This window comes from Gymnogyps californianus, unplaced genomic scaffold (genome assembly GCF_018139145.2).
Source record: "Gymnogyps californianus isolate 813 unplaced genomic scaffold, ASM1813914v2 HiC_scaffold_40, whole genome shotgun sequence".
Lineage (NCBI taxonomy): Eukaryota > Metazoa > Chordata > Aves > Accipitriformes > Cathartidae > Gymnogyps > Gymnogyps californianus.
Genome location: NW_026114290.1, coordinates 522,761 through 536,538, shown reverse-complemented (window position 1 = coordinate 536,538; position 13,778 = coordinate 522,761). Strand labels below are relative to the sequence as shown.

At 64.8% G+C, this 13,778-nt stretch overlaps 1 protein-coding gene across 2 annotated transcripts; it reads left to right on the top strand.

The window, feature by feature from the left end:
- Positions 1 to 313: 313 nt before the first annotated feature.
- OLFM2 (olfactomedin 2) lies at positions 314 to 13,461 on the top strand. Of its 2 annotated transcripts, XM_050914438.1 has the most exons (7): positions 314 to 423; positions 1,851 to 1,866; positions 5,531 to 5,680; positions 7,011 to 7,166; positions 10,239 to 10,458; positions 11,020 to 11,126; positions 12,648 to 13,461. In XM_050914438.1, the coding sequence occupies exons 1-7, from the start codon at positions 314 to 316 to the stop codon at positions 13,323 to 13,325; spliced, it is 1,437 nt and encodes a 478-aa protein (XP_050770395.1). In that variant the 3' UTR covers positions 13,326 to 13,461. The 2 variants fall into 2 exon arrangements, with proteins under 2 accessions (XP_050770395.1, XP_050770394.1); XM_050914437.1 differs by lacking the exon at positions 1,851 to 1,866 and having other exon boundaries at positions 314 to 451.
- The last annotated feature ends 317 nt before the right edge of the window (positions 13,462 to 13,778 follow it).

Genomic DNA, 13,778 nt, shown 5'->3' with positions numbered 1-13,778 from the left:
AGGGAGCTGGGTTGGATGGTGCTGTACCGTACCGGGTGAAACCATCCCGAACCGAGACCGGTCCGAACGGTGACGGGCAGATCCGCCCTAAACCGGGGCCGTACCGGGCTGGCCCGGGGCCAACGGCGCCGACGTCACTCCGAAGCGGCGCCGGCTCCGTTATAAAAGCAAACCCGGCGCGGAGGAGCTCCGCAGGCGGCGGGGGTGGTGCGGCCGGTGCGCGGTTCAGCCCCGGTGGGCACCGGCACCGGGGGGTGGTGGTGGGGCGGGGGGGGGGGGGGGGTGATGGGCATGCGGCGGCGACGGCGGCGACATGACGGTGCCGCTGCTGAAGATCGGGGCCGTGCTGAGCACCATGGCCATGGTGACCAACTGGATGTCCCAGACGTTGCCCTCGCTGGTGGGGCTCAACGGTACCGCCGTGTCCCGGGCCGGTACCTCCGAGAAGATCGTGAGTCGGCCCGGTACTGGGGAGGGGAGCACCGGGAAATGGCGGGGGGGGGGGGGGTGCGGGTACCGCGGGAGGTGGGGGGGGGAGTCGGGGGATGCCCGGGCTGCGGCGCGGAGCTGCGCCACCGGTACCGGTACCCGCCGGGCTCGGGAGGCACCGGGATGTGGCACGCCGGGACACCCCCCTCCCCTCGTCTCCGTCCCCCCCCGGACATGGGGACCCCCCTCCGCCTTCCCCTGGGCACCTCCCCGTTCATGGGCACCTCTCCTGGGCAGGGCGCACCGGGGACACACCCCCCCACCCCGACACGGGGACCCCCCCCTCTGCTTTCCCCCTGGGCAGAGGAGCCCCCCCTCCACCGGGGATTCCACGGGCATAGGGACCCCCTCCCCGGGCAGGACACACGGGACCCCCCCGGGGTGTGGGGATCCCCCCTCCCTGCCTTCCCCTCCCCCGGGCAGGGCGCACTGGGGACGCCCCCCATGGGGGCTGGTCTCGCCGGGGAGCCTGGGGCTGGGGTCGCCCAATGGAGGAGACCCCCGCGGGGGAGTTGGGGGGCTCCTGACCCCCCTTTCCCCCAATAGACCCGAGCTGGGCAGTTCCCGGGGGTGGGGTGGAGGGTCTGGACCCCCACAGGGCCCTGCTGCTGCCCCCCCCCCCCCCAACCAGGGGGGCTCTTGGCCAGGGGAGGTGGGTGAGCCCCCGGTTCGCAGGACCCTGGGGAGCTGGTGGCTGTCTCCAGGCTGGGTGCTTCCCCCCCCCCCCCCAGGCAGGGACACCCCAAATTTCCCCTGGGTTCTCTGGGCTCCGGCTGGCGTCAGCCCTTCGGTGCAAACCCCTGTGAGAGCGGGGCTGGGCGGGCGGCGTGAAACAAGTTAGGAGCCGGGGGGGGGGGGGGGGGGGGTGATGCTGGGGCTTTTTGGGGGGGCTGCAATGGCAGCGACAGGGCTGGGCCGGGCTCTGGGTGATGCCGCAGGCGCGGGCGAGCCCCCAGGGAGGGCTGGGCTGCGTGGTCGGTGCCGTGGGGCCTGGCTAGTGCCCAGCCGTAGCCGGTAATGCCGGGGGGGGGGAGACACACCGTGATGGGGGGACCTTTGTGGTGAGAAAACCCCTCCGGTAGCCGGAGCCTTCTTGCGTGGAATGGGGCACCCCGTTTGGGGAGGCCGTGGTGGGGAATCCTACCAAGGTGGGTGCTTCGTGCTATTGCCAGCGCCGATCTCGGTTGGGGTGGGGGGGTGGGGGATGATCTGGTTTGGGGGTGTTCGAGGAAGAAGCTGGCACAGCCCATCTGGAGCCTGCCGTCAGCTGGGCTGGCAGACGTGCCGCCCGCCGGCAGTAGCCGACCGGCTTTGTGTGCCATCCTCCCCGCTCCCGGCAGCGAGTGCCCCGGGCCCCCCAGAGCTGCCGGCAGAGCCGTTGGGGGCTCACTGGGCTGCTCCCCCCACCTTGGCTCTGCCCTGGGCTGATGCCGGTGCCAGCCGCGAGGGTCTTGCCCCACTGCCCTCAACCCGTTCCGTAGGGATCCTTAAGGATCTTTTTTGGGGTACCATTCCCAGCCAGGCTTCTGCGGAGGATGAGTGCAGCGGCCTTCGTCACCGCAGCCCTACGTGTGGTGGCTGGGGTCTCACCGGGCATCACCAAATAGGCAATCATGTTGCAGGGCAATTAGCGGCACTCGGGGTAAAGCAGGCGCTGCTCTACAATAATTGGCTCGTCATTAGTCACTCTTTGGTGTTCGTTGTAAAATCATTAATCACCGGGAAGGAGCGCTGCTAATGCGGCTGTAATGGGCTGGCGCAACCGCCCACGGGAGCCGCCGGGACGGCATGCCGGACCGCAGGGTGCGAGGGGCCGCCGGCGCAGCCGTGGCAGGGAGCTGGCGCGCTGGTTGCGAAGCTGATCTCCCGCCTGGGTTTAGCAAGGCAACGCTTTTCCCCTGGGTGTTGAAATGAGCCGGGCTTACCCAAAAGCCGGTGCTCACCTCCCCAGCTTCGGCTCCCGGCACGGTGATCCCCGGCGCGGCCTTTCACCGTTGTTCGGGGACTCTCGAAGCCCCTTTCTAGAAAACAGCGGTTCCTTTTCTGCTCCGAGGTCCAGAGCCGGATTCACCCAGCCCAGGCCCGGGTGCTCCCATCAGCTCGGCCCCATGGGACGCTGGCCCTTGGGGACACCGGCACTGTGGACCCTGGCACTGGAGCAGGCAACGGCTCTCGACTTGCCGTGGAGGAGCAGCACCGTGCTCCGGCCGGCCACGGGGAGAGACCGGAGCATCCTCTGCAGCGGCTCCATCGCTTGCCCTGGAGCGGCCCCCCTCTCCAGAAAGAGGGGGCAGAGACATGGAGCGGCTCTTGCCTTTACCGCCGGCGCTGATTCGGGGTCTCCTGGCTTCGAAAGGCGCTTGGTCAGACCCCCGTGCCCACCGGCCGTGGCTTCTTTGCTGAGGCAAGGGGCTGAGCGAGGATTCCTGGATGCTTGGGGACCTCCATCTCCCTCCACGAGAGGGGTTGGGGTGCTCTGACAGCACCCCCCCCACCCCACCTCACCGGGCACCGGCTCTCCAGCAGCTTGCTGCACCACGACCGAGGGTGTCAGCAGTTTCTCCTCTCCCGAGCTGCGAGCAGGCAGCTTTCCCGGGGAGCTCTAATTAATAACCCAGTGACAGATTGCACAGGCTGCATTTAACCTAATAATACTGCCGGCAGCCGCGGCCGCCGCCGCCGCCAGGCCCCTGAGCCGCAGTGGGCAGGCGCGGGCAGGGCTGCCCTCCACCTCCATCCCCGGGGGGTTATCTGCAGGGCGGGAGCTGGATGCAGCCACGGAACTGCACCCGGGAGAGCATCTTCCCGGGATCTGGCTCTCACCCACGGATGCTCGCCCGCATCCTGGGGCCCCTCGGGATGGACCCCAGGGTTTCCACGCCGTGTGAAGCCCAATCTGGCAGGCAGAGGAGCCCTGCCAGCCTCCAAAGCGGTGGCTCTGAGCGCTGCCTGCACGCATCCTGCCTGCCACAGCCTGCTGCCTGGCATTAATTATGCATTAGCCCTCTATAAAGTATTTATGTCCGCCTGCCGCTCGGCCACAGCCAGAAGGGTCCCGGGTAAAGGGAAATGCTTCCTCGGGGACTGGGGGTGCTCTGCCCGGCTTGCTCCGGGTTTGCTTTGGGCTTTTTCATTTCAGTAGCTTTTTTCTGGGGGGAAGAACTGAAGCTTTTGGTGCACAGGGTGCTCCCAGGATGCCAGGGAGGTGGGGGGGTGCCTGTGCTGGCTGTGGGTGCCTGTGCTGGCTGTGGGTGCCTGTGCCATGGGTGCCAGCCCCTGTGCTGCGCCGGGAGGAGCTGGGAGGACCCCTCCTGCCACGGGGACGCCAATTTTGGAGGGAGGTGGGACCGCACAGCGCAGTGCCTTAAGTCTTTCCCAACATGTTTATCTGATGATTGTGCATCGTATTAATTCACCTGCCGTAGCAGGGAGCGACCGGCACGACGCCGTCCACCGGCACGACGCCGTCCGCCGGCACGACGCCGTCCGCCGGCACCTTCCTAAGGCTCGCCGAGGGCTCCTGGCCCCCACGCCGGCCGGGCTCCATCTCTGCTGCGTTAGAGCTGGGCTGAATAAATCCTCTATTTACTTCCCCCTGTGATAACTCCGGGATTTACTCGGTCAAGGGCGAGTTTTACACCGCCATCAGTTAATTTATTCTCGTTGCGCTGGAGGTTGGAGAACGATGTTTAGCCACCGCCGTGTCCAATAAATCCCTTCCGATGTGAAACATGAAGTTAAAACCGCTGCGTGTAAAGTAAAGTATCGTCCCTGGCTTGTTACAGGGAACGGGTCATTTATCTTCGCCTGGCTCGGTGCAGAAGGCGCTTGGAGAGCGATGAGTTTGCTCTTGATTTTCATAATTAATAATTATGAATTACCCATGAAATGCTAAATGGCCCAGTGCAAAAACACCGGCTTATGGCATGAATAAATCAGGCGAAGGGGAGGAAGCGGGGGGGGCGGGTGGTGGATGTTTCTCTGCTTGGTTTTCGGGGCGAGCGGGGTGGGACCCAGCCAAAAATGGGGGGCAGCGGGAGCCTGCGGTGCTCACCCCCATCCTCGGCTGGGTTGGGAGACCGAAAGCAAAACCCTGAGCCTGGATCCGCCTGGAAAAGCCGCAGCTGGATGCAAAAAATCGGCTTTCCGAGGGTGGCAGAGCTGGTGGGATGCTCGGCCGGCCGGGGATGCCCGGGTACCCACCTGGGTGCCCACCCGGGCAGGGGGATGCGCTGGTATTTTCCCGCCGCTGTCGAAGGGACCCAAAATTCAAGGGGGAGGAATTTAGCAATTGGTACTCGTGTCTCGCCCCTGGCGGGGAGCGGAGCTGGCCGTGGCGGAGGCAATTCCTGCCTTGTCAGCTCTATTAGGGGGAAATAACACTGGGCTGGGTCTGCAGGAGGAAGAGGAGATGATGAAGAGCGTTTCCTTGTCATTCCCTCCCATCCCGCTGTCGTTTCGCAGCCGGCCCGGGAGCGCGGGACCTGCCGGGAAGCTGAAATTGCCGTATTTGGAGCAGATCGCTGCGGCGAAATGAGTCTTGGAGAGGGGAAAAAAAAATATTAAATGACCTGGATAAAAACCTGAAAGGAGGGAAAAATGCAAAGCGGCTCAGCCCCGATGGGATGAGAACGGGTTTTGGAGGAGCAGCGTGGGAGGTGGCGGCGAGCAGGGCAGGACCGTGGGGCTGCGCCGTGGCGGGATGCGCTTGGCACCGGGCTTTGCCGGCACCGGGCTTTGCCGGTGCTGGGCTTTGCCGGCACTGGGCTTTGCCGGCACCACGTGGGAACGGTTCAGGAAGGGTTTGGTGGGCTCATCCTGGCGCCGGGACGTTGCTCCCTTGCTGGCTTGTCCCCAGCCAGGTGACGGCAAGAGGGAAGGATGCTCCGGCGTCTTGCCAAGGCGATGCCGCGCTGCCAGCCCTGCCCCAGCCCCCTGCGGTTTTGCGGAAGCCCGGGCACGCGTGGGGAGCCTGGCGCGGGCGGGCGAGCGGCTCTGGCATCCTTTGGCGCCCTGACATCTCCCCTCCTCTCTCCCGCAGACCCTCTTCCAAAGCCCCGACGAGGGCTGGCAGGTTTACACCTCGGCGCAAGCCCCCGACGGCAAATGCCTCTGCACGGCCGTCATCCCCGTCCAGGGCACTTGCTCCCGTGACCTGCGCAGCCACCAGCTCCGCCAGCTCATGGAGAAGGTGAGCGTTGGCCGGCCCGGCGCTAATCGGCGTTACCGGCCCAGCTTGCTAACCAAGCGGTTGATTTGTGGGTGGGAGGACGCGCAGCCTTGCACCGAGAGCGTGGACCTCCGTGGTGGGGGAGCCCCTTCCAGCGTGGGTGCACCCCACGGCGGGGTGTGACGGGCTCGTCCCTTCCCTTGGGACACGCGGTGGCCACGTCCCGGCGAGGAGGCCTGCAGCTCCCTCCCTCCCTGCGTAATATCGCTGTGCGAAGAGCTGCCGTTTGCCGGTACGAGCGTCCTTGACGCTCCCGCATCCCGCTGCGAAGGGGAGCGTCCGCATCCTCCTGCGTGGCCGTCAGGTTTGCCGGAAGGGTGTCACCGCGCCGCCGCGCGTGCGTGGTGCCACCAGCTCGTGGCGATGGCCTCGCCACACGAACCGAGCCCGCCACGTGGCCGCAGAGATGAAATCAGCCCGGAGATAAATCCCAAGCGTGCTTTAGCCTGCGGTCCCATGAGCCAAACGATGTTTAACGGAGCCCGGGTGGTTTCCCTGTGCGGAATGGGGGACGGGTGCTTTCCCACGGGGGATTCCACGCTCCCGGCCCCTTCCCCGTCGGCTCTGCAGCAACGCTGGCAGAAACCGTTAGCCTTCCCCTCCCCGCGGCATGGAGCCGTGTGCCTGAGCAAAGCTCCTTTAATTTCCCCTTGGTTTTTACACACCCGCACGGGCAGGCACACCGCAAACCCGATTAAACTTTTATTATAACGTGCTGCAAAAACGCCTCTTAAGCAGCTCCCTTCCGAGGGGGCGGCGGCACCGTAAATACCAGCGGGGCCGGCGCTAATAAATAAATAACCGTTTGAGGAACGCGGGCACGTTCGCATCATTTGAAAGCGTGGAAATAAAATAACGTTGCCGGCTGCAGCAGATGAAATTAAAGAATGAAAGCTCATAGAGCGGGCTGGGAAATGCGCGCTCGGGTGGTTTAGAAAAACAAGTAACAGCTCAAGCAGGATGAGTAAAACACATTATTTTATACATTAAAGCTGCAGGGGGAAGAGTTTTCTCGCAAGCGTTTACATAAACGCCGGCGCGGTGGAGCGGAGAGCAGCTCGTCCTCCGGCTCCCTGGGGACGGGGACACCGGGATGGGGTCCCCTGGGGCTGTGTCCCCACCAGCACCCGGTGATGCTGGGCTGGTCCCAGGGGTTGCTCTCCCTTCCCCAGCCCCTCTCTGCCTGTGCACCCCAAATTTCTCCGGCTCAGGTCTCTTCGTTAGCAGCAGGGGGCTGTGTTAATTAGACCGAGGGCTTTATCACCCCCCCACCCCCCATCCCACCACGCAGGTACAGAACATCTCCCAGTCGATGGAGGTGCTGGACCTCCGGACCTACCGGGACCTCCAGTACGTGCGTAACACCGAGTCCCTGATGAAGGGCTTGGACTCCAGGCTGAAGGTGGCTGCTGAGAGCCAGAAGAGCCTCAACGCCCGGAGCTTCCAGGTGAGCCCGCGCCCCGACGCCTCTCGCACCCCGTGGGACCGGCTGCTGGGTTTGGCAGCCCTCCCCGAGCACACGGTGCCGCGTGGTGCTACGACGTGGGTGGGCACCCTGGGAAGGGTGCTGCTTTTGGTTGTCTGGGTGGCTGAGCATCCCTGTGGTGGTCCCAGGGCCGAGCATCTCTGCGGTGGTCCCAGAGCCAAGCACCCCTGCGGTGGTCCCAGAGCCAAGCACCCCTGCGGTGGTCCCAGAGCCGAGCACCCCTGTGGTGGTCCCAGAGCTGAGCACCCCTGCGGTGGTCCCAGAGCCAAGCACCCCTGTGGTGGTCTGGGTGGCCGAGCATCCCTGTGGTGGTCCCAGGGCCGAGCATCCCTGCGGTGGTCCCAGAGCCAAGCACCCCTGTGGTGGTCCCAGGGCTGAGCACCCCTGCGGTGGTCCCAGAGCCGAGCATCCCTGTGGTGGTCCCAGAGCCGAGCATCCTTGTGGTGGTCCCAGGGCCGAGCACCCCTGCGGTGGTCCCAGGGCCAAGCATCCCTGCGGTGGTCCCAGAGCCGAGCACCCCTGTGGTGGTCCCAGGGCCGAGCATCCCTGCGGTGGTCCCAGAGCCGAGCACCCCTGCGGTGGTCCCAGAGCCAAGCACCCCTGTGGTGGTCCCAGAGCCAAGCATCCCTGTGGTGGTCCCAGGGCCGAGCATCCCTGCGGTGGTCCCAGAGCCGAGCACCCCTGCGGTGGTCCCAGGGCTGAGCACCCCTGCGGTGGTCCCAGAGCCGAGCATCCCTGTGGTGGTCCCAGGGCCGAGCATCCCTGCGGTGGTCCCAGAGCCAAGCACCCCTGTGGTGGTCCCAGGGCCAAGCATCCCTGCGGTGGTCCCAGAGCCGAGCACCCCTGCGGTGGTCCCAGAGCTGAGCACCCCTGCGGTGGTCCCAGGGCTGAGCATCCCTGCGGTGGTCCCAGGGCTGAGCACCCCTGTGGTGGTCCCAGAGCCGAGCACCCCTGTGGTGGTCCCAGGGCTGAGCACCCCTGCGGTGGTCCCAGGGCTGAGCATCCCTGTGGTGGTCCCAGGGCCGAGCATCCCTGCGGTGGTCCCAGAGCCAAGCACCCCTGCGGTGGTCCCAGGGCTGAGCACCCCTGTGGTGGTCCCAGAGCCGAGCACCCCTGCGGTGGTCCCAGGGCCGAGCATCCCTGCGGTGGTCCCAGAGCCGAGCATCCCTGTGGTGGTCCCAGGGCCGAGCATCCCTGCGGTGGTCGGGGTGGCCAAGCACCCCTGTGGTGGTCCCAGGGCCGAGCATCCCTGCGGCGGTCCGGGTGGCCGAGCATCCCTGTGGTGGTCCCAGGGCTGAGCATCCCCACGGCACCTGAGCGTGCAGGGTGGGTGCGTGGTGCAGGAGTGGGACAGGGTGCCCAGCCGCGGCGGGTGCGCAGACAAGGCGCAGGGCAAACCGACGCGGGGCCACATCCCGCCGCCTCCCCGGGCGCCGCGGGGGGAGCTGTGCCGGCGGCGGGACGGCAGAGATGGCCAGTTCCCAGCCCATCTGGCTGCGAATTGACACCTTTAATTAAACCAAACACGACTCTTCCCTGGCAAAGCCACGATTTCCACCTGACGGGTGGCAGACGTCAGCGCCGTGCGCTGATCGATGCAGCCTGCAAGTCAATGCTGCCCACGCTGCAGCGGCTTCGCTCCCCCAAGAAATCCCATTACCACCCCCCCCCGCCGGGGCACTGGTTTATTTTGGGAGCCTCAAGGCTTCATCCTGACAGCTGAAGAGTGTTTCTGTCTCGGGAGCGGCTGGTTCTTGGCACCGAAACGGGCCAGAGGATGCTCAGGCGGACGCTGGACGCTGACAGTTGCAGAGATGAGACATTGATTAAACATCTGAGCTGCAGCAAATGTCTCGGCTGGTTTAATCACAGCAGGAGGTGCTGAGCCCTGTGACCGGGATGCAATCCCGCCGAGACCCGGGAACGCTGGCCCGGTAATGCTGCCCCGAAATAAAAGGCGAGGAGGGAGGAAAGGTGCTGGTGAGCCAGGCTCGTTCCTGGCAAAACCCACTGAGCCGTGGGCCGGCGAGCGGGGCCGTGGAGCGGGACGGAGGTGCTGGCTGTGGATTTACAGCGTCCTTGAGCGAAGGAGACTCGGTGGGGCGGCTTGCAACCAGGGCCAGCTCGCTGCCATGCTTCCCCTCACCGCTCCCCTGCCGTGCCGGCACGGTGGCTGGCACAAACCCGGCAGGATCACGCATGGCTCCTGGGGCCTGAGCATCCCCGCGGCGGTCCCGGGGCTGAGCATCCCTGTGGAGGTCCCAGAGCTGAGCATCCCTGCGGCGGTCCCGGGGCTGAGCATCCCTGCAGCGGTCCCGGGGCTGAGCATCCCCGCGGCATGCAGGGTGCTGGGTGCACACGCACCCGTTGCCTGCAGCCACCACCCATCCCTGGCACGCTCTCCCCACCCCAGACTTGCCCCCCATTCCCGTGTCGGCTGTCGGGGACCGGCTCAGCCTTTGCCTGCCGGACAGCAGAAGCCTTTGCCTGCGTCCTTCCAGGCCAAGGTCAAAACGCCTCTTAACCTTCTCCTTGTGCTAAAATAAGAGGAGATTTTAAAGCCCTGGACCTGGCACGTAACGCTGCCTGTTGCTCTCATTCCCCCGGCACCGTCCCTGCACCTTCCTGCATCCCTCCTGCATCCCTGGGCTCCGTGGCCAGCCACCCCGCTGCTCCGGGGATGTCACCCCACAGCGGGGCCAGATCCTGCCTGCTTCCCGTGCCGCAGAGCGAGGCGATGGCATCGGCTGCGGGTGATTCATTAGCTACCACTCCCCAAGCGCATGGAAGATGCAAAGCCTTTTAATTGTTATTAATTACCGAGCCAGGGAATAGGGCTCGTCTCCGGTGTGTTAACGAGGCTGCACTCTGCGATGGGTGCCACTGTGCTGGAGGGCTCCTCGCTACCCCCGGAGGGACGGACAGACGGACAGCAGGCATGGGGACAAGCACCACCAGGCTCCAGGCAGGGGCTTAATTTAAGGGGGGGGGGGTGTTGGGGTTTTTTTTTTTCCCTTTGCACCCCTTAAACAGGAGCTGAAGGACAAGATGACGGAGCTGCTGCCTCTGCTGCCCGTCCTGGATCAGTACAAGTCGGACACGAGGCTGATCATGCACCTGAAGGAGGAGGTGAGGAACCTCTCCGGGAGCTTGCTGGCCATCCAGGAGGAGATGGGTGCCTACGACTACGAGGAGCTGCAGCAGCGGGTGCTGATGCTGGAGGCACGGCTGCACGCCTGCATGCAAAAACTGGGTACGATCTCCGCCTCGGCTCCGGTATGGGTGGGCACCCAAGTCCCCCGGCTCACAGCAGTGTCCCTACACGTGCAGGGAAGCCCCGGGGTCCCTCCCCGTGCAGGCAGGGCAGGCAGCCAATGCTGCCAGCTCCCCGTTTCAGAGAAGCCAAGCCGCCGCTGCTGCCTGCAGGTGCCGTGCGCTCTGCCCACGTGCTGGGCCTCCTGTTTTGCTGCACTGCCGATATCTTCCGAATAATAATAATACCGGCAGCCCAGCATCCTCCAGTATGTGCCGACAGGGCGTTTGCTGGTGCCACCGGGCCCCGGGACACGTGCAGGAGCCGCCTTTCCTTGCTCAGGAATAGCTGCCGGAGCCCAGCGGTGCCTTCTCCTTAAGCATCCCCCATCCTGCTGCCCTGTCCCCCGTCCCCGAGCCTCCTGGGGGGGTCCCTGGGGTAAAGGGGGAGCCCTGGTTCCTCCCTGCTCCCCGTGACGCCCGTGGGACAGGAGGGAGCTGGGCAGCATCGTGGTCCCTGACGCCCACCCCTAACTCCGAACTCTTTTCCCCCCGCTCCCAGGCTGCGGGAAGCTGACGGGCGTCAGCAATCCCATCACCATCCGAGCGTCGGGCTCCCGCTTCGGGTCGTGGATGACCGACACGATGACACCCAGCGCTGACAGCCGGGTGAGTGGCACAGGCACCCACGGGGATGGAGTTGGGGGGACAGCCCTGCCTGGGCTTCCCGTGGCTCCTGCGTGGCTTTTTTCTGGGGGTCTTTCCCTAAAACTCTCCCAGGCCCGAGCAGAGGTGAATTTTGCAGGCGGGCAGCTCCTCTTTTGGCAGGCCTGGCTCGGAATTTTCGCAAAACCCCGGCACTCCTCGGGCACCGTGGCCCCTGCAACCCCGTCTGGCTCCTGGCTGTGCCTCCACGGGGGCATGTCCCTGGGGTGCACGCTGCCTGGGGTCCCTGCACCTTGGAGCACGCTGCCTGGGGTGCACGCTGCCCGTGCATGCTGCCGGGGGTCCATGCACCTTGGTGCACGCTGCCTGGGGTGCACGCTGCCCATGCACGCTGCCAGGGGTCCCTGCACCTCGGTGCATGCTCGCTGGGGTGCACGCTGTCTGTGCACGCTGCCTGGGGTCCGTGCACCTCGGTGCACGCTCCCTGGGGTGCACGCTGCCCATGCACGCTGCCTGGGGTCCATGCACCTTGGTGCACGCTGCCTGTGCACGCTGCCTGGGGTGCACGCTGCCCGTGCATGCTGCCGGGGGTCCATGCACCTTGGTGCACGCTGCCTGGGGTGCACGCTGCCCATGCACGCTGCCAGGGGTCCCTGCACCTCGGTGCATGCTCGCTGGGGTGCACGCTGTCTGTGCACGCTGCCTGGGGTCCGTGCACCTCGGTGCACGCTGCCTGGGGTGCACGCTGCCCGTGCACGCTGCCTGGGGTCCCTGCACCTCGGTGCACGCTGCCTGGGGTGCACGCTGCCCGTGCACGCTGCCAGGGGTCCCTGCACCTCGGTGCATGCTCGCTGGGGTGCACGCTGTCTGTGCACGCTGCCCGGGGTCCATGCACCTCGGTGCACGCTGCCTGGGGTGCACGCTGCCTGTGCACGCTGCCTGGGGTCCCTGCACCTTGGTGCATGCTCCCTGGGGTGCACACTGCCCGTGCACGCTGCCTGGGGTCCCTGCACCTTGGTGCACGCTGCCCGTGCACCTGGGGTACACACTACCTGGGGTGCCCACGTCCGGGTGCCCGCTCGCTTGGGTGCCTGCGCCCTGGTGCACGCTCGCCAGGGTGCAAACCCTCTGCTCCCTTGCACGTGGGGCACGTGCTGCCTCTGCGGAGCTCTGCCAAGTGCTGACGAGGGAAGCTGGGCTGCCGCGGTGGGAGGCTGGGCAGGAGCTTCCTCGGAGGCTCTGCAGGCTGCGAACGCAATCAGGCTGGGTGCTTCTAACGAAGCACGCCCTCTTATTAAAAATTAGCCAAGCATTCGGTCTGCAGAAAGAGCAGAAAACGTGTTTAAAGAAGGAAACCAGAAAAAATTTGTGTCCCGGCGTGTGGCAGCAGTTGTGAACGGCTGCACGTGCCTGGGGGGGGGCTGTGCAGGACACGGGTCACGTCCGTCTGTCCTGGGGAGCCCATCTTGATGGGGGTGGGGGTCCCGTTTTGGGCGGGCCTCCCTAACCTGAGCCCCGCTACAGGTCTGGTACATGGACGGTTACTACAAGGGCCGCCGTGTCTTGGAGTTTCGGACCTTGAACGACTTCGTGACGGGACAGAACTTCGTGCAGCATCTCCTGCCGCATCCCTGGGCCGGCACCGGCCACGTGGTCTTCAACGGGTCCCTCTACTACAACAAATACCAGAGCAACATCGCGGTGAAGTACCACTTTCGCTCCCGTAGCGTGCTGGTGCAGCGCAGCCTCGCCGGCGCCGGCTACAACAACACCTTCCCTTATTCTTGGGGTGGTTTCTCCGACATCGACTTCATGGTGGACGAGAGCGGGCTCTGGGCCGTCTACACCACCAACCAAAACGCCGGCAACATCGTGGTGAGCCGGGTGGACCCCCAGACGCTGGAGGTCCTGCATAGCTGGGACACGGGTTACCCCAAACGAAGCGCCGGCGAGTCCTTCATGATCTGCGGCACGCTCTACGTCACCAACTCCCACCTTGCCGGCGCCAAGATCTATTTTGCCTACTACACAAACACTTCCAGCTACGAATACACGGATATTCCCTTCCACAACCAGTATTCCCACATATCCATGCTGGACTACAACCCGCGGGAGAGGGTGCTCTACACCTGGAACAACGGCCACCAGGTCATCTACAACGTCACGCTCTTCCACGTCATAAAGACGTCGGGCGAGCTGTGACCCCGCGCCGGACTCCTCTGCTCTCCCTCCCCAGCTCTTTATTTTTCTACACGTCAGCCTCGGCCATTGTCTCTAGGGGATGGAGCCTTCCTCCTCCTCCTCCTCCTCCTCCTCCTCTCCTTTGATTATTTTTTTATATTCCTTCGGTTTCTTCCCGCGGTTCATGGCGCATGGATCTCTTCTGCTTTCATTTGAGCTGACCTCGGTTGTTTTTTCGGGGTTGGTTTTTTTTTTTCTTTTCAATTTACATCTTTCTTTTGGCGGCAAATAAAACCAGTCTCTTTGACGTTTGATGGGGCTCGTGCTGATATTTCTCACCCCCCACCCCCAATTTTTTAAAAAATTATTATTATTTGTCACTTGATGACTCGGTTTCCCCCTTTTTCCTGCATCCCCTCTGCCGACGGATGCCAGGAGCTCGGCTGTAACCTCCAGCCCTCTCCTCCAGATGCG

Excerpts from the sequence above, each read along its gene's own strand:
- OLFM2 (XM_050914437.1), top strand. The coding sequence starts at position 314 with ATGACGGTGCCGCTGCTGAAGATCGGGGCCGTGCTGAGCACCATGGCC. Across the intron at positions 452-5,530 it reads CCGGTACCTCCGAGAAGATC|ACCCTCTTCCAAAGCCCCGA; the intron begins GTGAGTCGGCCC and ends TCTCTCCCGCAG. Across the intron at positions 10,459-11,019 it reads CGCCTGCATGCAAAAACTGG|GCTGCGGGAAGCTGACGGGC; the intron begins GTACGATCTCCG and ends CCCCGCTCCCAG.